Raw genomic sequence first — 22,071 nt, 5'->3', positions numbered from 1 at the left:
AGCTTAGGTACCTAAATGAAAACATTACATGATCAAATAATGTAGGTTAAAGTCAGATTTTTGTTTTTCGTTGGTTAACTACCCAAAAATGTACAAATTATTATTTTATATAGATTTAAGAAATAATTTAACCGAATCATAATGAGTCCTTAACGTTAGAATTAGGTAAGTAAAGTTAGTATCAAAAGTAAAGGTATATGGTAAGCAAAATAACAGGCCAAAAGTTTCTACCACCTTTTTATTATAATATCTGAACAGTCAATGTTCAAAAATATAGAAGGTACTCCTGCGTAAGTACGTACCTATACCAAGCCTATACCTATTAAAGAAACTTACATGGTTAAGTATTTATAAAAGTAATCCTGTATGAAAGTTATTCCGTGTTAATTTTTACTCATATCCCGCATAGTCCATTAGACAATTAAGTTATTTGGGTGCTGTTTGTAACCCTTTGTGCAGAGAGTAGTGAGGCGTGGAGCTCGTTATAATAGGATGGTGCGTGACCACCGCCACCATTGTGGCTGGTGCAGCCGCGTGAAGATGCGGCTTTTAAAATGTTGCCTTGTCATATTTTGTGTGTTGATCGTGCATTGTTTTGTGAGTAGTTCTGACTATTTTAATAACATTTCGTAACGCTGTCTGTCATCTAAAACAAGATACCTAATTTTTTGCCAGAAACGTAATGCTTATTGATACTTCTTGTTGCACAAACAGGCCCTAAACTGCCGATCGGATGGAGGTCCTAAAGACGATGAACTGAAAAGGATATATATGAACTGCTTAAGAAGAAATGAGGGAAGAAACTCCAGTGACAACAGGCATTCTGACCAGGAATGGAGAGAATCGAGGAAGAAAAACCAAAACCGCTGGGACATGAGAGACGACCGTTCGAGTAGAGAAGACAGAACGGGCAGTCGAGTTGACAGACATGATCATGATAGAGATAATGATAGAGACGATGATGGAAGTTACGACAGGGGTAGAAACGATAGAATGGGGAGCAGAGATCGCATGGGAGGTAGGGACAGAATGGATAGCGATGAAAGAAGTAGCGGTAGGCACTATCAAAATGACGGAAGGAATGATAGGATGGGTGGACGAGGTGATAGGATGGATGGTCAAAACGATAGAAATGGTAGGGATGAATGGATGGGGCGTGACGATAGGTATAGGCGAGATGATATGATCAACGGCAGGGAAGATTTCCACAGTCAAGAATATGGAAACGTAAGTGAGGAAAATTGAAATGAATAATTGGAATTTGTGTCTGTATAAAACTTATTCTTCGTATTTTCAGGATCGTTTTACTCCGTACCGTGGCACGCAGAATCCACAGAGATACCGGCGCGAACGTCCTAGCAAGAACTCTGGGAACCGGAGCCAGTACAATCCCAACTCCTCGCGGTCCGGAGACGGCAACGACGAGAGAAACTCCAGCGAGAACAACTCCAGCAGGGATAGTGACACGAAAGGATGCGTGCTGCACTGCTTCCTCGAGGAACTAGAGATGGTTAAATATTGTTATTTTTGTTTATCATTTTAATTTTGTTGTAAATAGACCCAAATTTCGTGTTGGATACTGGTTTCGTCATTAGATATATAAGGAGTAGGTATGCAGGTATGTTTATGCTGCTATCGCGATGAACCGGGTTTCATCGGAATAGCTGAGAAATTCACGAGCCATAATAACGCCTGGTTTCGAGATTTGACCCTAATAAAAGCTCGCAAAAAAACAAAATGCCGACACAAAATGTTGATCGGACATTAGCTTAACATTATACATTTAAATTCCTTTTCGCATAGGTATATTTGAATGTATAAGGAAATTCAACATGTTACACATTCGACATACCAGAGGACAAACTTCCCGGTATGGAGTTTCCTGAATATGAGATTTTATAATATTAAAACTTTTTCACATTATGCATATCCAAATATAAATTAATTTTAGGTTTGCGCAGTATCAATATTTATTAAAAGTGCTAATGGTCATTTATTTTATTTCTAGTTTTTCTGGATTCAGGAATACAATTATTTCGATAAGATTTAGTAAGTTTGAAAAACTGCTCATGGGGACAAAAAATATGTAATTTTCCGTTGAGCTACACAAATACCAAACGTTTTTGTAACTTAGAGGAAGATTGTGTATGACGTACGGTGTAATCTATCCACCAAATCTTATCAAAAATTGACAACAAAAGGAAATCTACAACAAATGGTACTAAAAATAACGACTATTAATTTCAGACAGGTGACAACGGCATGCCAGATAGATACCTCGTAACACACGCGATAACAAAAGACGTGAAGAATGAAGATTTAAAAGATTTCCTACAAGAATCTATAGATGAGTGCTTCCAAATTCTTTATAATGGTACGTACTATAGATTCAAATTAATAAATTTTATTCATACGTGACTCAAATAGTTCCAAATGAAATTAGAAATAAAATCTTTTTTCCAGATAAATATTTGCGATGTTTTTAATTAAGTACATTTTGAGTTAATTTTCAGAATTATCTTTACATGTTTCTAAACGTAGGTACCTATAAGGTAAAAGTACGCTCCACCGAACGCTCAATATCCGTCCGTATTACCGAATTTCTTCTATTTTAGCCTGTAAGTCGATTATTTACAGCTGATATTTACTTGCGTATTTTTTTTCCACGAGTTAAATACCTATCTCTTCCACTATGCCTCTGAGTCGGCCAATTTGTCCCGCAGTTGGGACGTGGCAACTGATCGAAACGGATCGTTGCTGCCGATTGCCACTTTGTATGGGCAACCTTAAAGAAATCGGTAAGAAGTTGCGTATATTTCTTAAGGTCATAAAACCTTTTAAATTTATTTCTGTGTTTCAAAGTATGGTTTTTCAGTGTGACTACTTAATTAGTTTGTGTATTTTAGTCAATTTAATTAATTTAGTGCAGTCATATTATCAGAAATTAAGCTTAATGTGAGTTTGGTGATGAGTACACCGACAATTTGATTGGAAGGTATTATCGAACAGCGTCCGGAATCAGGGAAAGCGTATGTTTATGAAATTATTTTTTTAATGGTTGATTACGAACTATTTAGATTAACTACCTAATTTCACAAATAACTTAATGTATTTGTAATTTTATGAGCAATTGCCGAACAACAATAACCTATATATATTATTATAAAACTGCGTTTGAAATGTTCATGTTTTACGACTTTTTGGCATCAAAATAAGGTTTTTGGCAAGACTATTATCAAACAATAATTTTAGATATTTTACGTCAGTATTAGCAAGAACTTTACACATGTACGGTTTTGTAATGGATTCAAGTATTAAATTTAATGATAGATTTGTAGTTATACCACATTGATTACGATTTAAATACTATTTTCAAAATCCGTTCGCGAAATAGGTTCCACATATTTTCCATGTTTCGTTCACCAAACGGCCGTTCGGTAAATGGTACCCATGGTCTCTGCTACCGAACTCATGTTTGCGTTGGCCATGTTTCTATTCGACGTTCATGAGAATATAATCCTTATTACGATAACGGCTAGGTCGATATTTATATGTTTATTTTTTGTGACCATTATTTCAATGCCAGCGCTTTTCAAACTTTAGACATACTTATTGGACGCCTGATAATAGTCTTGGAATGTGGACAAAAAAACTGAATAGGATAATAAAAATAATGAAGAAATAATATTTTATACAGGGTGGTCCGAACCTAGATGTCCAAAAATTTTTTTTAGATTCCTCTCGTCGTGGGCGATTGTGATTTTTAGGGTTCCGTACCCAAAGGGTAAAACGGGACCCTATTACTAAGACTTCGCTGTCCGTCCGTCCGTCCGTCCGTCCGTCCGTCCGTCCGTCCGTCCGTCCGTCCGTCCGTCTGTCACCAGGCTGTATCTCACGAACCGTGATAGCTAGAGAGTTGAAATTTTCACAGATGATGTATTTCTGTTGCCGCTATAACAACAAATACTAAAAACAGAATAAAATAAAGATTTAAATGGGGCTCCCATACAACAAACGTGATTTTTGACCAAAGTTAAGCAACGTCGGGAGGGGTCAGTACTTGGATGGGTGACCGTTTTTTTTTTGCTTTTTTTTGTTTTTTTTTTTTGCATTATGGTACGGAACCCTTCGTGCGCGAGTCCGACTCGCACTTGCCCGGTTTTTAAACTTTTATCTTTTGTTATGAAATTCCGGGGTTCCCATACAGGGTGGCTAAAAATTAACTACATTCCCATTCCCAGGGAGGTTTTGGGATTATACTGAGCAACTTTTACTATGGGACCAACTCGGAAATCGTGAAAAAAAATTTACCCTTCCATAGAAAATGGACGAGCCAAAATTTATGAAACAGCCAAATTTTTTTAAACACATGCGTACATGTTTTATAATTGTTGCGTACCTTACTTACTGACTTATTTTTCAAAAGTATTTTTCAATAAAAAAGACACGTCAAGATCGCTTACCATCTTTATAATGCTAAAAAACGAAGCATAGTAGGGATTTAATAGTGAACTACTGAAGTTTGAGCACCACTCAACACCATATTTTCATACAATTATTTCCTAGTTCGGTAATGCGGGCTCCCTATTCGGTATAATGTGCAAATCACGTTTCTTAGTTCGGTAAACGGTACAAACAAGGAAATTGGAAGAAATGACTTTAAAAATGTTTTTAATACACGTCCAATCATTTCAGTAATTTATAGGTATGTTTAAATGAGGACAAATTTATCTATGTTTCTATTTTAGTATTGAACATATTCGTAAGAAAATATCAGAACTAATAAAAAAATTAAACGTAAGTTTAGGGCTTAAGCATTCGGTGAAGCGTACATTTACCTTAATAATGCTCTGAGCTATATTAGTCCGAGTAAAAAGTACCTTGTTACATTGTAACTGCAATTATTTCCTACCTGATTTTGAAAGCATTATTTCTTTCTTTTCAGAAAACACAGACGACAAGTGTGATTTTTCAAAGAACTTAATGATGTGCTTATCGGAGAAGGGCCGAGCTAACTGCGACGATTGGAAAGATGACTTTAAAATAAAGTACTGAACACATGCTGTATAAATATGTTAACTGTTTTTGTGTGTCATACCTACTAATTTTTTTTTAATGTGATTTTGTTCCTTGTCAATTTTATTATGGGATTAATATACAATGTAATCATTGCAAAGCTTCTTTGTTTTATGTTGCCCAATTTTCGTACAAACTAACCCTATAACTATTTATTTACCTGTGGCCTATTTTATAAAGCTACAAGTTACAATTTACAAGCGGAAGTCTCTTTCTAACCCTATGTGTTAGAACGAGACTTCCGCTTGTAAATTGTAACTTGTAGCTTTATAAAATAGGCCACTGGTGGTTACTTTTATGTAAGGGTGTTAAGTACCACACTAATCGATCGATGGCATCCATCGACGTCGACATGGAATAGTCGGCGTCGATCCATAGTTTCTACCTAGACAAATCGATCGATCGACGTACCTATGCACATTTTAAGGTATGTTCAACACCGATATTCAGGTTTCCCTCACTTACCTCTAATCGTGCATCATTTTTAGCAGTCGCTCGTTTCAGTTCCTTTTCCTTCTTATCGGCCTGGAAGTCCCTGTCCTGGATGTACGTAATAAGTATCAGTTTGGTCTCCGCCTGCTCTTGGCTGTCAATTTTGTCGCCTTCCTCTTTGTCCCAACTGTCCAGAAGACTATTCTTCTGGTGCTCATATTCTGTGTGCAGCTTGTCGAGGCGTTGCGAGCCTATGTCTGAAGTTAAAAGTTATTTACGATACAAGTGTGAAAAAAGTTATTATCAACGAAATAGAGGAAATTCTCAATTTTTATCAAAGTTTTACCTTGGAGATACTTTAGCTCAAAGTTATACCTTGGAGATATTTTTTGGATTCTTTGTAAATAAATACTGAGAGGAATCATCGCTCCTATCATATGTCATTAATTAAGACAAGTACCTATAGTAGGTACATAAAAGGCAAATGTAATAATATTAATCGCTATTAAAGCGGTTGACGTGACTGAAAACAAGGAAAGCTTCAAGGATGTCATAATAATGTTGATGTAACCAATGAAAATAAAAAACAACCTCTGATAATTTTACTTCAAATATTAATTTGCAATACTTAATCATAATTCGGAAAAGTAATATTTTAATTTTATTGTAAAATGTTGATGCAAATAAACTCTCCTATATGCACTACTAGTTATGATTTCCTAACATTGATCGTAAACATTTTTTAGGGTTCCGTACCTCAAAAGGAAAAAACGGAACCCTTATAGGATCACTCGTGCGTCTGTCTGTCCGTCTGTCCGTCTGTCACAGCCAATTTGCTCCGAAACTAAGGGACCAATTAAGTGGAAATTTGGTACACATATGTAAGTCTGTGACCCAAAGACGGATATGTAACGTCAACAAATGAATTTTAAACATAGGGGCTACTTTTGGGGGGTAAACGATAAAATTAAAAAACAAAGTTTTGAAAACTATATCGTGTTACATATATCAAACGAAAGAGCTCATTTTGAAAATCTCAAATATATTTTTCTTATAAATTTACGATAAAAACTTTAGAAGTTATTCAAGAAAATAAACAAAAAATGACCATTCCCCCCCCTCTGTCTCCGAAACTACTGGGTCTAAAATTCTGAAAAAAATACACAAAATAGTCCTTTACCTAAAGATAACAGGAAAACCTATTAGAAATCTAGAGTCAAGCGTGAGTCGGATTTAAGAACAAAAATGCGGTTAACGTTTTTTTAGGGCCACAGCCGCAATGGTTTAAGTGAAACGTGATGTAGACAGCTATTGCGAAGGCCCTAGGCCGATATCCGCATAAAGCCGAAGGCCCGAAGCGTCCCAAAGAGACGTGCCTTTAGCTTCAAGCGTGAGTCGGACTGAAGACAAAAAATGCGACTAGGCTGTATCTGGCACATAGCCGCAATGGTACTTGTAGTACAGTCAACAGCAGAAGTTGGTAAGCGGGCGAGATGTTCAAAATTACCTTGACATGCTCTTATTGTCTTAATTATAAAGTCGCGTCCAGATCATTTTAAACCACTCGCCCGCTTAGCAACTTCTGCTGCTGACTGTACTGATTGATTAGGTTACGTGTTTTAAAACGCACTAGGTATACAGGGTGGCTAAAAAATAAACTAAGTGTATTCCCGTTGCCAACGTGCAACCCTGAAATCGCGAAGTAAAATTTGGCTGTTTCATACATTTTGGCTGGTCCGTTTTCTATGGGAGGATACATCGTTTTTCGCGATTTCGGGGTTGATCGCATACTAAAAGTTGCTCAGTATAATCCCAAAACCTCCTTGGGAATACACTTTATTTTTTGGTCAACCTGTAGGTATTATCTCTCTTCGGCCTTCGCTTTTTAAAACACTTTCGGAAGTTGTAGGAAGCGCGACCCGTCGGACGCTCGAGTTTTCAGCTCTACGCATTTGGACACTTGTACTATTGTTCGGCATTTAATCTTCAGAGATATACTTGGTCAAGCAGATCTTGTCAGTAGAAAAAGGCGCGAAATTCAAATTTTCTATGAGAAGCTATCCCTTCGCGCCTACATTTTTCAAATTTGCCGCCTTTTTCTACTGACAAGATCTACTTGACCAAGTATATTTAAGCCACCACGCCAGAAAACTTCATGTTAAGTACATCTGGTTTTTGATTGACCCCTTCGGGTTTTTCAAGACGTTTCACTCACGTCACGTTTCACGTACAAAAAATATGTTGAAAATTGTGTGATGTACGGAACCCTTGAAACGCGAGTCCGACTCGCACTTGACCAGTTTATTTTTATTTAATGTATATTACGAGTACCTAATATTATTGGCCAATATATAATGTCCAGATATTATGTTAAAGGCTAAGAGCAACTTGTCATAAAGATCGTTTGTTTTTTTAAACATTTTCAAAACATGTTATGATTAACACCTACATTAATTAGGATTCCTGATAGTTATTGCAAAAACATTTAGGAATAATGAGTTTAAGGACAATCACTACGTTATGGGAAATGAGTGTTATCACTCATTAGTCATACCAACCATTACCCATTAGGACTTAACGGTTAGAGCAAGTGATGTTAGGACAAAAGTAATAAGGATGTCGACGGAGACCCGTTTTTCGCCTGAGTATTTTTCGATGGGTGCTCGCTTTCTCGTCGCATTTTGGAAAAACCTATCTCGTTTTATATTACTGCCAACATTTTATCAAGAGGATGGTTCGGGGCTTAAGTACTTAGGAAGTGGCTGAGGGTCTCGGTGTGGGCCTGGAAAGCTCGGCGATGCTGCTCGTCGGAGTCTTCAATTGCCCTCGATAGCGATGCCAACTGCCGATCCTTGCGCTCCACCATGAAGTTGAAACTGCTCATGACGCCCTAAAATCCGTTTAAAAATGATTATTTATACAGGTACTTCTCTAACTGGATTGTGATATGCGTGCGATTCCTGATGCGTCCAATTCTTCTAAAGGATAAACAAGAAAAAAAGAAAAGAAGAGGTGAAAGAGAGTTTACCTAAGTATAACGGATTAGCACTGATTGACTAAGACGTTATCTTTTCGCGGATTAGAAAAGTACCTAATATTTTGGTTTTAATTACTTCTAAAGGATTCTTTACAAAAGAGGAAAATAGATAATAACATAATAAATCTAAGTTATTAACATTCAATTAAAATCATGATAAAGCTACAAGATATATTCTGGTTAAAAACCATTCAGGATTTTCGCGAATTTTATTTAATTTTGGTACTATATTTCATCTTCTCCTAGCTGGTGGTATAGTATATAGGCACAGAATAACTAATAGTACTACCGTAGGCAAGAATTAAAATGCAATACTGTCTTACCTGTATCTCTAGAGCCATTTGTTTGCATTTTACGCGACGTAGAATGTACCGCCATGCCTGATTCAATTTCGCGGTGTTAGTACGACTGTACGCTTGCTCCTTGTCGAGTTTGTTCTGAAATTTTAAAATAAAATCTATTAATTATTCTGTAATTATACTTATACTACTTACTTATCATAGTAATCGCGGAATGAAAATGTTAAGGACACTGGATAATAAAGTTTCTTTATTAATACTATTTAGACACTGTGTTTGGGAAATATTAGCTGCCCTTAGAGTTTTAAGTAATTCGTCCTTTTTCCCTTATGTATATGGTTTACAGCTTTTTTTAATGCAAATAATAACTTTATAGTATAAAACGCGCGCGTTATTCGTTGCGTCGTTGAAAATTACATGCCTTCCTTCCCTTGATGAAAAGCGCGATTAGTTCGCGGTTGCGCCTACGCGCCTCCTTTTCTATATCCGCACGATGCTGCAGATAGCGCGCGTGTTCTTCATCTGATGTGCCTTTTTTGTTACCTTTTTCAAGCCTTTGTGCCTTCTTACCTTGATGAAGAGTGCGATAAGATCACGCTTGCGCCGGCGCGCCTCCTCTTCTATATCGGCGCGATGTTGTAGATATCGAGCCCGCTCTTCGTCGGACATGCGCGCGAGCTTGTTCACTTTCCCTTTTTTTGGCATTTTGATTTATTTTTTACTCGTGCCCTTGTAACTGCAAATTAGAATCAAGGTGTACAATCAGATAGTTTGACAAAGTATTTATGCATATTATTAAATCATAATATATTGTTTATTATGCTGGAAACTGCACCCGCGCTTATCAACGCGTACCTACTGTAGTTGTTATTATCTTTGTCAGATAGTAGGCAGGTAAGTATAGGTACTTAATATAACAACCGTCCGATCGCTGTAACTAAGTAAGCTACCGAAGCTGTATGTGAAGTGGCTTAAGAAGTAAAATTTATTTCTTTTAATGCATATAATATAATCTAGGAAAACCAATGGTTTACAATATCGTATTACTTAAATTAAATAAGTTCTATATGTCTTACCTATTTAAATAGTTGAAATTATTATACAGATAACTGAGTTATAATTAGTACAGAGTTAAGAATTATCAGCACTATCTAACTTACTCACTATGCACTTTCTTTGCGAGTAGTAAAACTAATAATAATAGATTACTGGCAACCAACAATAAAATACCTACGCAAGATTGTTATTTCTATAACAACGCACTACGCGTTGTTATGGACACAAATTAGCGACGGTTATCTGTTATCGGTTGTTAAGGACGCGACACTTATTGATTAACGCTGAATCCAAAGATCTTTCTTAGATAATCTTATCAGTGACATATGTTTTTTTAATGAATTGGCTACCTATAGTTTTCCTATGAGGTAACTTAAGTGAGGGGTTAAGTTTTTTAGAATTCTAGAATATTTTGAACGAGCGAAGCGTAACAGATAATAAATTAAGAAGGTAAGGTTGATAGGTTAATCAATCGTTATTAAATAGATAATTACGCTCCGTAATATCACTAAGTAATTACCTTAAATTAGGGCTTTCTGTGGTCTATACTTAGAAGATTTTCCAAAACACATTGTAAAATTGTTTAATTAAATTTATTTTGTTTGCGTTTTTCTTCCATTTATAAAAATAGCGTTACCTAAACGGATATATTATTCAAGTTAATTTTGGACCCTAAGTAGTTGGTTTTGGGAGCTTTTGGACTATAGGTGGGTGGTTTTATGATAGTTACAAAAGTTTCTCCAGCCCATAGTTTCCCATAGTTTTTTGGGTCGAAGGTTTTGAATGCCAGGTTGATGTCACTTTTGACCACTTTCATCATTTCGAAATCGTTCTTTATTTGTTAAACTTTATTCAAGTCATGATTCGATCGCTGGTTATACTTGCTGTAGATGGAGGTTCAGTCAGGACAGTCCACTTCCACCGCCACCCCCACGTCACTGACTTCTCTCTCCAGCGGATCAGCGTTTAGCGAGGGCTACCCCAGCGCCAGGGATGACTTCGATCCGACTATGGAAGAGTGTAAGTTAGATCTATGTATACACTTAAGTACATCTATTCGTTCTACGCATGACTGCCCTGGGGCCTAACTGGCCTAAGGCCTAGTCAATCCTACAATAACCAACGCCAAACGAAAAGAAAACATGCATCGGGATAGCTACAAAAAGTCACGCGGCGATTTCCTTACGATTGGCGTTTTCGTTTTCTATCAATCATCTTGGCTAAGGCCCCTGGCAGGTATGGGGCTCATTAATTATTGTCGAATAATTGGGCAACTGTCAATTAGTATGAAATATTATATTGTAATATTAGTTAGAAATAGGGGGTACCTATGTATTATCCCCGTTACCCACTTCGCTCATAGCTGATGGATAATAATAACTATAAACCAATAATAAACAAATACGATTATTGGTTACCCATTAGAGGATTAGCGCGAGCCTTCGATTTAGGTATGTATGACATTCATGATCAGTGATATCACACCAAAAATCATACATTAATCAATCTGGCCTTACCCGTCTCGTTCGCATACTTGTACTTATTTACCTCCTACCCTCATTTACCCTTTAGAAACGATTAATTTCTTCATACGTCACGTGATAGACTGGTTCAGTAATAAATGTATTTAAATATGTAACGATATTCCAGCTCTTTCCCCCGTGGACTTAGAAGCCCTCATCCAAACCGAGCGCATCACCAAGATCCTCGACGAGTGCGTGTACAAGACCAAGCTGGCCATCTGCCTCCCGAACCTCGTGAAGGAGTTCCACACCCTCAGCTCTGTCCTCTCCAGTCAGAACATGGACGACCTGGTCTTCATATTTGAGCAGTATGATAAACCGCTGTTTTCTAATAGTTTCTTGAATGTGGAGGCTTTGGAGGAGATAAAAAGTGTAAGTTTAGGTGGATCATACCATTGTCCAGACTGTTAAATGTCCATCGGTGGACTTTATGCCTTTTGTAATAAGGTCCACCGACGGACAGTAAGTGTTGCTTTTTGTACACACAGTGGCGGATTTGCGATCTTTGCCGCCCTAGGCCCCAGTCCCTTTAGCCGCCCCCCTTTCTCAGCATCGGCACCCATAATATTGACTACATTTAGGTCAGGCAACAAAAAGGTATAGAGGGAAATGCTTGGGACACATTTTTAACTTAGTAACTTTGTTTAGACTCGTAGGCCCTTGAGCGGGTGGGGGTAGGGGGTTTGAAGGTCCCTTTTTTCGGTTTTTCGCTTATAATATCTCAGAAACTATGCGTCCTTGTGACATGATAATTATACAAAATGAAAGCTGATTAAATTTGCTACAAGTTTGATACAGTCGAGTTTTTCGACCGGTACTTACGTAGCTTGTTTAGTTTTTGAGATATCCGCTCTTGATCGTCTGTAATTTTGCATTACATTTCCTACAATAATATTCACGGTGCTCACGAGGAAATGAACCCGAAAGATTATAACAGTTTAACAGGCGATTTCGCAGATTGTTCACGCCTTCGTGCATTCGCGCGAACTAGCAAGACTCAACATTACACACTATTCTGGCTTGCTCCGTTGACGCGGGCCGAAAACCCGACTAAAAACGGGGAACAAGGCGCGAAGGCGTGAACAATCTTCGCGCCGCGATTCGCCCACATGCACAAGGCACAAGTGTGGAGAGCCCTGTGGATAAATGACAGTTAAACTCGATCAGCTGATGCTTATCAGCTATCTTGGCGCGAACTAAACTGCGAAATCACCAAGATATGTAAAACTTGGAGCAAATTTAATCAGCTTTGATTTTGTATAATGATCATGCCGTTAGAGTTAGAACACATAGTTTCCGAGATATAAGTGAAACATCGAAAAACGGGACCTTCAAACTCCCCTCTTCCCCCGGCCTTAGGGCTACTGCCGGCGACTTTTGATATGTTCACCTCCTAACTAGTTCCAACAAAGTTACGAAGTCAATAATTGTGTTCCAAGCATTTCCCTCTATGCCTTTTTTTGAGAATTCGTTGCCTGGCCTAATTTTGAGTTAGGTATTTCTTGTTATCATCAGCGAATTATTTGTCAGAATTTGCCGCCCCTAATATCTCGCCGCCCTAGGCCCGGGCCTACTGTGCCTTATGGGAAATCCGCCACTGTGTACACACAGAAAAACTATTCCTGTTACAATTATACTGGGCTTTAAATAATGTATTATTGGGATTTATATCGACTCAAATCCGGTCGACTTAGTGCCAGTTGCACCACCCGCATTTGACAGACTGATCAACGTCATTCGGCGAGCCGTGGCAATTTACTATAAAACTTTCCATACAATAAAATTTAGACACTCTTTAACGATAACAAGCAGTTTGGTTAACAATGAATAATTTGTACTTATTTGTATTTGGTGCAACCGACTCTTAGTTTTGGCCTCTTTGAATTCATCATTTATCATGGGTCATTTTGCCGTCAAATTGATCCATAACATGTTGTTGACTTGTTATTAATAATCATACCTATTTTCAGGGAGCAAAAACGCTGAAAAACCGGTTAAATCCTGAATTAGGCCACCTTATGTACATTATGTTCAGCTACCCTGCACTGAAACCTAAAGTTGAAGAAATGGTAGAGCAGGTACTTGGCGACATATTTATATTTAAGTAATTATTTCAGGTGAACTTTTAACTCTTATAAATCAAGCCATTGTTTATTTTCAGATGAAACTTGACTGTCAGGTAAGATTGGAGTACCTATTTGTGTAGCTTGACTTCAAACTCGGGTAAATTCATTCGACGCTATCTGCAAATATCTACCCTATTATCTTCTTAATATCAAACCATAATCGCATAATCTGACAGATAGATTCACTTACCCGAGTCTGAAGTTAAGCGACTCATTTATTTCTTCTTTAGTTATAATCAAAGAATATAGTTATAATGCTGTAAATTACTGCTAACGCCATCTCTGCGCGATCAATTCAACTATCAAAGTCGTGTCTATTTAAACACGCACGCAAAAAAATGTTGTATTATTGCTTTTGAATTTTTCTTCGTCATTAACCACAGTGAAATAAATTACTTATATGTGCATATCTATCCTAAATAAGTAAGTAGCTTCTTGGAAGGTAATGGAATTTTATCGCAGGCGCAGCACGGGTTTAGGCGAGGGCGGAGCACCGCCACGGCCTTGACCCAATTCTCCAACTATGTGAACATCAGCCTCGGCGGCGGACAGCAGGTTCTGGCAGTCTTCATAGACTTCCGGAAAGCATTCGACACACTGGATCATGAACAGCTGTTGCAGGCTATGGACGAGTGCGGCATACGCGGACCCACAAACCAGTGGTTTAGGGAATATCTAAACAATAGGACCTTACGTACTGTCATCAAGGGGACGGCAGGAGCCGAAGCCTGCGTCAGTCTTGGCGTGCCGACCGGCTCGGTATACGGACCAGTAGGCTATGTCATGCATGTAAATAGTGTGTCGAATGTTGTCTGGCATTGCAAGGTCTATATGTACGCGGACGACATGTGCCTGCTGCTCGCCGGCAAGGATATAGTGGATATGGTAGCCAAAGTGCAGGACGATTTTGAGAACATTACCAAGTGGGCGCATGATAATGGAATAATATTGAATACCACCAAAACTAAATGTATGAGAATCTTTTCACCGTATAATAAAAAAGCAAAAAAATTAGTTCCAACAGATATTAGTATTACAGGACATACCTATGAATGCCTTCACGGGAATAAAAATAATTGCACATGTAGTAAAATAGAATTAGTTGACAGCTTCAGATACTTAGGATTATTAATAGATAAACACTTTAACTGGAAATTGCACATTAATCAGGTATGCAATAGATTACGATCTGTATTGGGTCAATTTTATCATTTAAGTAGAATAGTTAACAAACGCACCCTGCACATTGTTTATCATGCTCTCGCTGACTCATTGTTAAGTTATGGACTCAGTTGCTATGGACGTACCTTCAAAACATATTTGTATCAAATAAAACAACTTCAAATTAGATTAGTTAAATATTTAGTTGGACGAAACACTAGGAATAGGTATAAACATCAGTATGACTCATTGTTCTCAATTTGTAAAATTCTTCCAGTGCATTGTAAAGTTACGTACCTAAATGTTATTAATACGTATTACACAGATGATTTTAAAGTACAAAAGAAATATAAACATGTAACTCGATCTTCTAAAATAGTAAAATTGTATCAACCTCCAGCAAAAAACTATTATGGACGGAGAACCCAAGAATACTTAATCCCCAAAATGTACAATGAGAATCCAATATTACTAGGTAACCCTAAATTGAAAATAGGTACCTTAAAAGAAAAATTTAAAGAAATATTGTTAGAAAAATTCGATAACTCCATAAAACAATAGTAGTAAGAACCTAAGTACTTATAATGTATGCTAGTATCAGAGTGTACTAAAGATAAACCAACATAGTCACAGTGGCTCTAGCCACCTGTATTTTTAAAAGTTGTTAAAAACATATTTATTAGCGTTAAGGTAGTTTTTAAGCACCGCTGTACTCCTGTCCCGCGCCCGCGCCACCAGCAAAGTCATCCTATGTTCACTTGTAATATACCTATAGGTACATAGTAAGAAAGGGCTACGCTAGGACGGTAGGACAGTGCAAAATTATGTACCTGCTTTTGATGTACTTATAAAAAGAGCGAGCTCATCGCCAACAAACTGCTCCGCAGTTTGGCGAATTTTTGTATTGTGGTACGCATATTTTATATTTCCATGTTATTTTCAATAATAAAAAAAAAGTTATTTAATACAGATAGGAAAGCCCAAGTGCTTCTATTTTTCTTATATTTAACTGTAACATAATGACAGAATGGTGTAATGCCACCGTCCCTGGACTACTTGACGACGTTGGAGCAGTTCCGAGACCTGGTGGTGAGGCAGCTGTCCACAACAGCAGCCGAAGAGATCTCAGCCAAGTTGAAGACTAAGAAACTTGAAGCACAGAATGCGAAACTAATCGCTAATATTAAAGGTACCTAATAATGGTCATCCTGCTGAACTAATTATAAAAATTTATATTTGGTTGTGGCTTAGTATCTTATAATAAAACCGATCTCGACGTAGGTTTAGGCTGAATCAGAATGTGGTCATTTACTTCACTTCACAATTTTATTGATCTTCACTAATGGATACTAAAAGGCAAATTAGGAACTTAACTTTTCTATGACAATTATCAACTAATATTATATGATTTCTTAGTTTTTAGATCATTATAGCGTTTTCTCATTGTCCGATATATCGGAAAACTTAGCTGTCTTGAGGACTGTACATATAAGTAGATTTTTAACCAAGGGATGTAAAGTAAAAAAATGTACTTGAAATGTAAAATGCTCTAGTGAAAAAACGTATCACTTTCTGCACACCTTGTAGAATAACAACGATCCAATTGCAGAGCATGATAAATTAATGAAAAGTAAAATGCATTTTTTTGCATTACTTGAAAATACCTCAATTTTGACCGTTTGCAGAAAAATCTGAAGCATTGGAGGCTGAAAAACAAGCCTTTGAGGCGGCGATGGAAGAGAAAAGACAAAAGATTAAGTCGCTACAAGACGAGCTCGAGGAGATACAGGCTGAAGCTGCAAAGGATATCAAACAGAAAATGTATGACCAATAGCCAAGCAGTAGAGGATATATAGATACTTATACTTAAATGTGCCCATTCTGTAAAATATTTTTGATTTTGTCCCTTTCATCAAATATAGAATATCCGTCCACACATCCACATTGAAATCAATTTGATGTCACTCTTGGCTTAGTGCATATCATGCTAAAGGTGATAGTCCATTTCCAACGACAGCTGCACTACTGCTCATTTTACTATGTAAATTGACAATGACAGCGACGCGTTCAGTACCGGTAGTGCAGCTGCGGTTAGAAATGGAATGTTACCATAAGGGATACAGTGTTCGTAATTTTTTAAACAGATTTACTGCGAATAACGTTAAATACGATTAAATGTAAAGCTCAAAAGCATCTCGTTATACTTAGTCAAATACTAAGAAAGGACTTTTGATTTTATCATATTTTCACATCCGAAAACTTTATATACGTATATCCGATTATTAAAACCCCGAAAATTTCATTTGACCGAACGCGTTTTTTTCTAAAAACCGTTGAATTTTTAGAAGGTTCACCAATCTAACCTAGCCAGCAAGCCTATTATGGACCGCTTTATCCACATTTATCCACGTGATAAAACAACTGTCACTTTTTAACTCTGCGGGATAGAAAGAGACGGACACCGTTTTATCACGCTGTCACGTAGACAAATACGACCATCATATCCGTACTGAATGCCTTTTTCAAAAGTTTGGAAATTGTAACGGTTTTTGAAGAAAACAACGCGTTCGGTTATATGCAAATGGCAAACGGAACATATGTATTTCAACGACATGATACCATTCATATAACTTTTTAATCGACTTCAATTTCATAGAAGGAGGAGGTTCTGATTCGGTTGTGGCTATTTTTCTATTTTTTCAGTTTGGATTCCGAACGTGAAATGGTGCTTGCCAGTCGCGTGCACGCCGTTAAGAACGACATGTTGCAAGACGAGCAGGCAGAGACGACGCGCGTCTACAAAGCCTTGCTGGCAACACATGTGCAGGAGGAGAAGAAACTGAGAGCTCGCAGGTTCAAGCAGCAGACTTTTGATCTTGTGCCCACTAGATGCCACCAGGTATAGACCGACCGCTTACGTACGGCGCCCGCACCTTCCCCGCCGCCTTTAGTCGTCCCTCCCCGTCGCCCCCGTACCGCGCAGGCGAGGACTCATTTAAGCGGTCGGTCTTTAGCCAAAATGTTTTCTTTGGAAGTTTGAATCTAATTAAATTTTAGGTTTTATCATTTACTTATTCGAAAATTTAATGAGCCACTAAAACTTTGTAGTCGGCAGCAGAAGTTGCTAAGCGGGCGAGGTGTTCAAAATTACCCTGACACGAGTCGCGTCAAGCCAAGTATAATAGGATATTACTTGATATTACTAAAGTAAAACAAACAAAAACATTGCTTTTACCCTCTCATCAGGCGGTTATTCATTACTTGCTTGCTGTGGACGTGCTGTAACACTTTAAGTGTTCGTAAGCGTGTAGAGTCAGACCAATAAAAGTCTGCAGCGGATTTGATAGCCCACGCAGTGCAAGTATTATTTTAAACGTCATGCTTCTATGAAATTATGATATATAAATAACACTGGCACTGCGAAGGCTATCAAAATCGCTGCAGACTTTTCGTAGCTTAACCGTAATAAAGGAACTCTGATTTTAACCAAAAATGAAAATCAATCGAATCAAAAAGCCAGAGTTCCAATGTCGATAAAACAAACAATCAATAGCATTCTATTCTAACAGAATCCTTAACCTGTGGAGCGCCCCAGAATTACCGTAGTATGGAATCCTATACTAGTTACCAGCACACGTGTGACAGTAGGGCGGTCCACGGGTTTCAACACATACCCAAATCATAAATCAACTTTAAAAAAGTTTATGCTCGAACACCAATTAAACGAAGAGTGCCTCAAACTTGAGACTAGCTACATTTAAGCACCCTTGACGCATTCCTAGTATTACTGCTTTTCGTCTCTTCTACAACCGCCACTCATTTTAACTGTCATATTAACTGTAATTTTAGTTTTATTATGTAATATTGTAGTCATAATGTGTTCTTTTATAATTTAGACGTAATAGTCCATGGCCCCGACGGAAGACCAGCGCTAGCCTTTAGGCTAGCACCTGCTGAGTCGGGACCATTTCGTGACCGTGGTAGTATTACCTGTTGTTTTATCCATTAAGTTTTGTCACGAATAAAAACATTCTATTCTATTCTATTCTATAAATGAATGTTTGTAAATGTCAAGGTTGAAAGTGGAGACACAGTTGCTCTCCTGGATCAAGAAGTACGACGTGGAGATGACGGACAAGCAGGCCGAGCTCGACGACTTCCAGCAGAAGTACGATGATGAAGTGCGCGCGTGTCGGGAGCTGGAGGTAACCAACAATTAGTCCTTCATTTTGACCGCCAAACACGTCAAATATCAGCCTTCAGCATTCCGACGATGATGTGTCCCAGACGAAAAGCACGGAGTTCAGTGGGTTAGGGATAAAGGTTAAGGGTTAGGGAATGCAAATCGGTTATTTTTTGTATGGAAATAACCGCGGTTTCGGTTAATAACCGATTATTTCCATACAAAAAATAACCGAAAATAACCGATTTGCATTCCCTATTAAGGGTTAAGGGGGGTAGGGGTTAGGCTAACTGTAAGTACAGTTAACAACAGAGCTATGAATACAGGCAAAGTGCCAAAAATATGTATACACAACCTTAATGTACAGGCAATAAAGTACTGTATACATATTTTTGACACTTTGCCTGTATTCATAGCTCTGTTGTTGACTGTACAAAGATTTTTGACGTAATAGAGTCGGAAGTGTCGTATTTTTATACAATTTTGATGCGCCACTGCTAAATAATCGTGATTATTTAAATTTAACGACAGGTACCTATTTAAAAAAGAAGGCCGCTACGTACTGTATTGTGTATTTAAGTACCTTTTGAATACTTACATCTAATAACTAGTTTTTATGTTGCTGGATTCGTCAATCTAGGAACTCAAAACAAAACGGCCGTTTTAACTTTGGACGCATAGTTTGTAAATAAACGATTTTCACATTGAAAGAGAGTATTTTCTTCTATTGTTCAGGAGAAACTAAAAATCCAGAACGAAGAGTACATTCCTCTGATGGCGGAGAGAGAAGAAGAGTACCAAAGAGAGATGAAGGAGAAGATGGAGAAGTTCCTTCGAGAACATGCTGCGCGGGTCATTCAGTCCGCCTGGCGCAAAGTCCTTCTTAACAGAGCTGAAAGAAAGAAGGTAATGTAGTGTGTAATAAATAACTGTGAGAACTTCCTTCTTTTACAAGCTTTTATTTAGTTTCACCTGACCGTTGTCTGCCTGTGTGTAATTAAATCTTGTAAGTTAAATTTGTACCACTTCCCGGTTTCCGATTGAGCTGCAATTTTGCATGCATAATATAAATCGGATGATAATGCAATATTATGGTACTATCGAGCTGATCTGATGATGGAGACAGGAGGTGGCCATAGGAACTCTGTGATGAAACAACGCAACCTAATTGTGTTTGGAGTTTTTAGAATTGTCTCGAATGAGTATTAGTTGACTGTCTGTGTGTAAAGTACAGTCAGCGATAAAAGCTTGTACCAAAAATGAAATTTTTGCCAAAAACTTATTAAGTAGGTAAATATTTATTTTAACGCATTCACTACCAACGTTTTCGTAGCGCTACACGCGTAGCCGATTCTAGCGTTTCCCCGATTTGTAGAGGAACGCGAATATTGGCCTGATTCGGGAAATGAATTAGAGATTAACTAGATACGATATAGTAAAGATATGTGACGTTCCACGGCAAAAGGTACCTTATGGCGGCTGGCGTTTACGTCGCATAGCGCCGCAATAATATTGGAGCGGCGTTAATAATAGCGTAAGCGCATATCTATATAGTTAATCTCTAATTCATTTCCCGAATCGTGCCGTATGAACAGGGCTATAACCGCAAAAAAAGAAGTTCGCAAATTGCGGGCATCTTTCTCTGTCACTCTAATTACGCCTTCATTGGAGTAAAAGAGAAAGATCCCCGCAATTTGCGAATTTAGGTTTTCGCGGTAGCCCCTCAGAGCCCCCACCGAGCAGGTTACTGGCACTCAATGTGATAATTTATCATTAGCGTAAGAGAAATCTGAATTCAATATTATTGGTTAAAAATTTATGTCGTGTTGAGTGGGCTAAGTGTCCAAAATGATCTGAAAAAAATATTTATTATGAATTGAACAAAAGCTAGTGAAGATTACTTTGAATACCTCACCCGCTTAGCCACTTATGTTGCGGAATGTATCTATCGCTATCTTTATAATAAATATGTTAATTTGTTGCATGCCGCAGAAAGGAAAAGGTAAAAAGGGAAAGAAGAAAGCGTAATCTAAAATAATGTAATAAAAGACAAATTTTCATAACTTGTTTTTTTTTTCCTTTGTCGGTACTCGGTTTATAATGTTTATATTTATTTTATTGGTGGTTAATAAAAATTCAAAGCAAACTATGATTACGATAGAGCAGCTACAAAAATACAAGAAGACAGATACTTTAGTTATAAAAGTAAATAAGTGAAGTATTCAATATATTGTTCAGGCTTTATTATGTTTTTGTTCACATTTTAATAACAAGCATTTCATTTTGTTTTCGTAGTTAGGTACATAGTCGCACCAAACAAAGTCTGCAGCGGATTTGATAGCCCAAGCAGTGTAAGTGTTATGTATAGGTACGTCATAATTTCGTAGAAGTTTGACGTTTAAAATGACACTTGCACTGCGTGGGCTATCAAAATCGCTGCAGACTTTTTACGGTCTGACTATACAGCTGTGCGTTCATCCACATCTGTCAAGCAAGTTAAAAAAAATGTACCTACTCAAATCGGGTAGAGTTAGACCAAGGAAGGTAAGTCTACAACGCTGTTGGTAGCACACGCAGTGTCAATGTTATTTATACGTCATATTTTTATACAAGTCAACTTTGGTTGCCATGAATTAATATCGTGGCACGAAAACGGTATAATAAGGAAGATGAATGAATGATGCATGAAAGAGAAGAAGAAAATGTTTACTTAATGGAAGTTATATTTACAGCTTTGGAAATTACAAAAACAACAAAAGAAAATGGAAAAAGAAGAAGCTGAAAAGTTACGAAAAAAGAAAACGTCCAAAAAATTTAACAAAATCGTCAAAACTGTTAACAGTCCTGAATTAAACGAATCGCAAAATAATGATGAGAACCCTAAAATAAACAAGCCTCTACATAATAAGCTAAAAACAAAGAAGCCGCTAAAAACGGGTCATCCAAAAACTAAACAAACGACTGTAAAAAAATGATTATGTATTTATTCTTTTCAGTTTCATAATTGTTTATATTTCTGTGTTATACGAGAAGGGAGGCATCTTAGTGCTTTTGTACTATTCGGTTGTATTCAAGACAAGCATAAAATGAATTTGCCGACCTTGTTGAATTCATAATTCTTTGTTCTTTGGTCAAAAGTAACACTGCCTCGCCTCTACGGTGAGTGGTGGATGTATTT

At 37.5% G+C, this 22,071-nt stretch overlaps 3 protein-coding genes across 3 annotated transcripts in view; 2 read left to right on the top strand and 1 right to left on the bottom strand.

Moving 5' to 3' along the window:
* Positions 1–9,567, bottom strand: part of LOC134670051 (dynein regulatory complex subunit 2) — a 31,200-nt gene extending 21,633 nt beyond the window's left edge. The window contains exons 1-4 of the mRNA XM_063527713.1: positions 9,415–9,567; positions 8,869–8,982; positions 8,260–8,398; positions 5,542–5,765 (exon numbers count right to left, since the gene is read on the bottom strand). Coding sequence (XP_063383783.1) covers positions 5,542–5,765; positions 8,260–8,398; positions 8,869–8,982; positions 9,415–9,549 — 612 coding nt within the window. The 5' untranslated portion in view covers positions 9,550–9,567. The remainder of the gene's footprint in view (positions 1–5,541; positions 5,766–8,259; positions 8,399–8,868; positions 8,983–9,414) is intronic.
* LOC134670049 (uncharacterized protein DDB_G0284459) lies at positions 478–5,176 on the top strand. Its single transcript, XM_063527711.1, has 5 exons — positions 478–597; positions 715–1,227; positions 1,298–1,510; positions 2,248–2,374; positions 4,946–5,176. Exons 1-5 carry the CDS (start codon positions 493–495, stop codon positions 5,053–5,055), a joined length of 1,068 nt encoding a protein of 355 aa, XP_063383781.1. The 5' UTR covers positions 478–492; the 3' UTR covers positions 5,056–5,176.
* A 689-nt stretch (positions 9,568–10,256) lies between the features above and the next one.
* Positions 10,257–21,883, top strand: LOC134670048 (uncharacterized). The gene is made up of 11 exons (XM_063527710.1): positions 10,257–10,350; positions 10,791–10,920; positions 11,551–11,795; positions 13,394–13,501; positions 13,585–13,602; positions 15,737–15,899; positions 16,396–16,531; positions 17,414–17,563; positions 18,786–18,915; positions 19,629–19,799; positions 21,626–21,883. Exons 2-11 carry the CDS (start codon positions 10,791–10,793, stop codon positions 21,866–21,868), a joined length of 1,494 nt encoding a protein of 497 aa, XP_063383780.1. The 5' UTR covers positions 10,257–10,350; the 3' UTR covers positions 21,869–21,883.
* The last annotated feature ends 188 nt before the right edge of the window (positions 21,884–22,071 follow it).

Source organism: Cydia fagiglandana, chromosome 13 (genome assembly GCF_963556715.1).
Source record: "Cydia fagiglandana chromosome 13, ilCydFagi1.1, whole genome shotgun sequence".
NCBI lineage: Eukaryota > Metazoa > Arthropoda > Insecta > Lepidoptera > Tortricidae > Cydia > Cydia fagiglandana.
Note: the sequence above shows the minus strand (reverse complement) of the source record. Positions and strands in the feature narration are given on the sequence as shown.

What these genes read in the sequence shown, in the direction of transcription:
- LOC134670049 (XM_063527711.1), top strand. Translation starts at nt 493, where the DNA reads ATGGTGCGTGACCACCGCCACCATTGTGGCTGGTGCAGCCGCGTGAAG. An exon ending in ACAGTCAAGAATATGGAAAC is followed by an intron (nt 1,228 to 1,297) that starts GTAAGTGAGGAA and finishes TCGTATTTTCAG; the next exon opens with GATCGTTTTACTCCGTACCG. An exon ending in CTTCCAAATTCTTTATAATG is followed by an intron (nt 2,375 to 4,945) that starts GTACGTACTATA and finishes CTTTCTTTTCAG; the next exon opens with AAAACACAGACGACAAGTGT.
- LOC134670048 (XM_063527710.1), top strand. Translation starts at nt 10,791, where the DNA reads ATGGAGGTTCAGTCAGGACAGTCCACTTCCACCGCCACCCCCACGTCA. An exon ending in AAGAAACTGAGAGCTCGCAG is followed by an intron (nt 17,564 to 18,785) that starts GTTCAAGCAGCA and finishes GTAAATGTCAAG; the next exon opens with GTTGAAAGTGGAGACACAGT. An exon ending in ACAGAGCTGAAAGAAAGAAG is followed by an intron (nt 19,800 to 21,625) that starts GTAATGTAGTGT and finishes TTATATTTACAG; the next exon opens with CTTTGGAAATTACAAAAACA.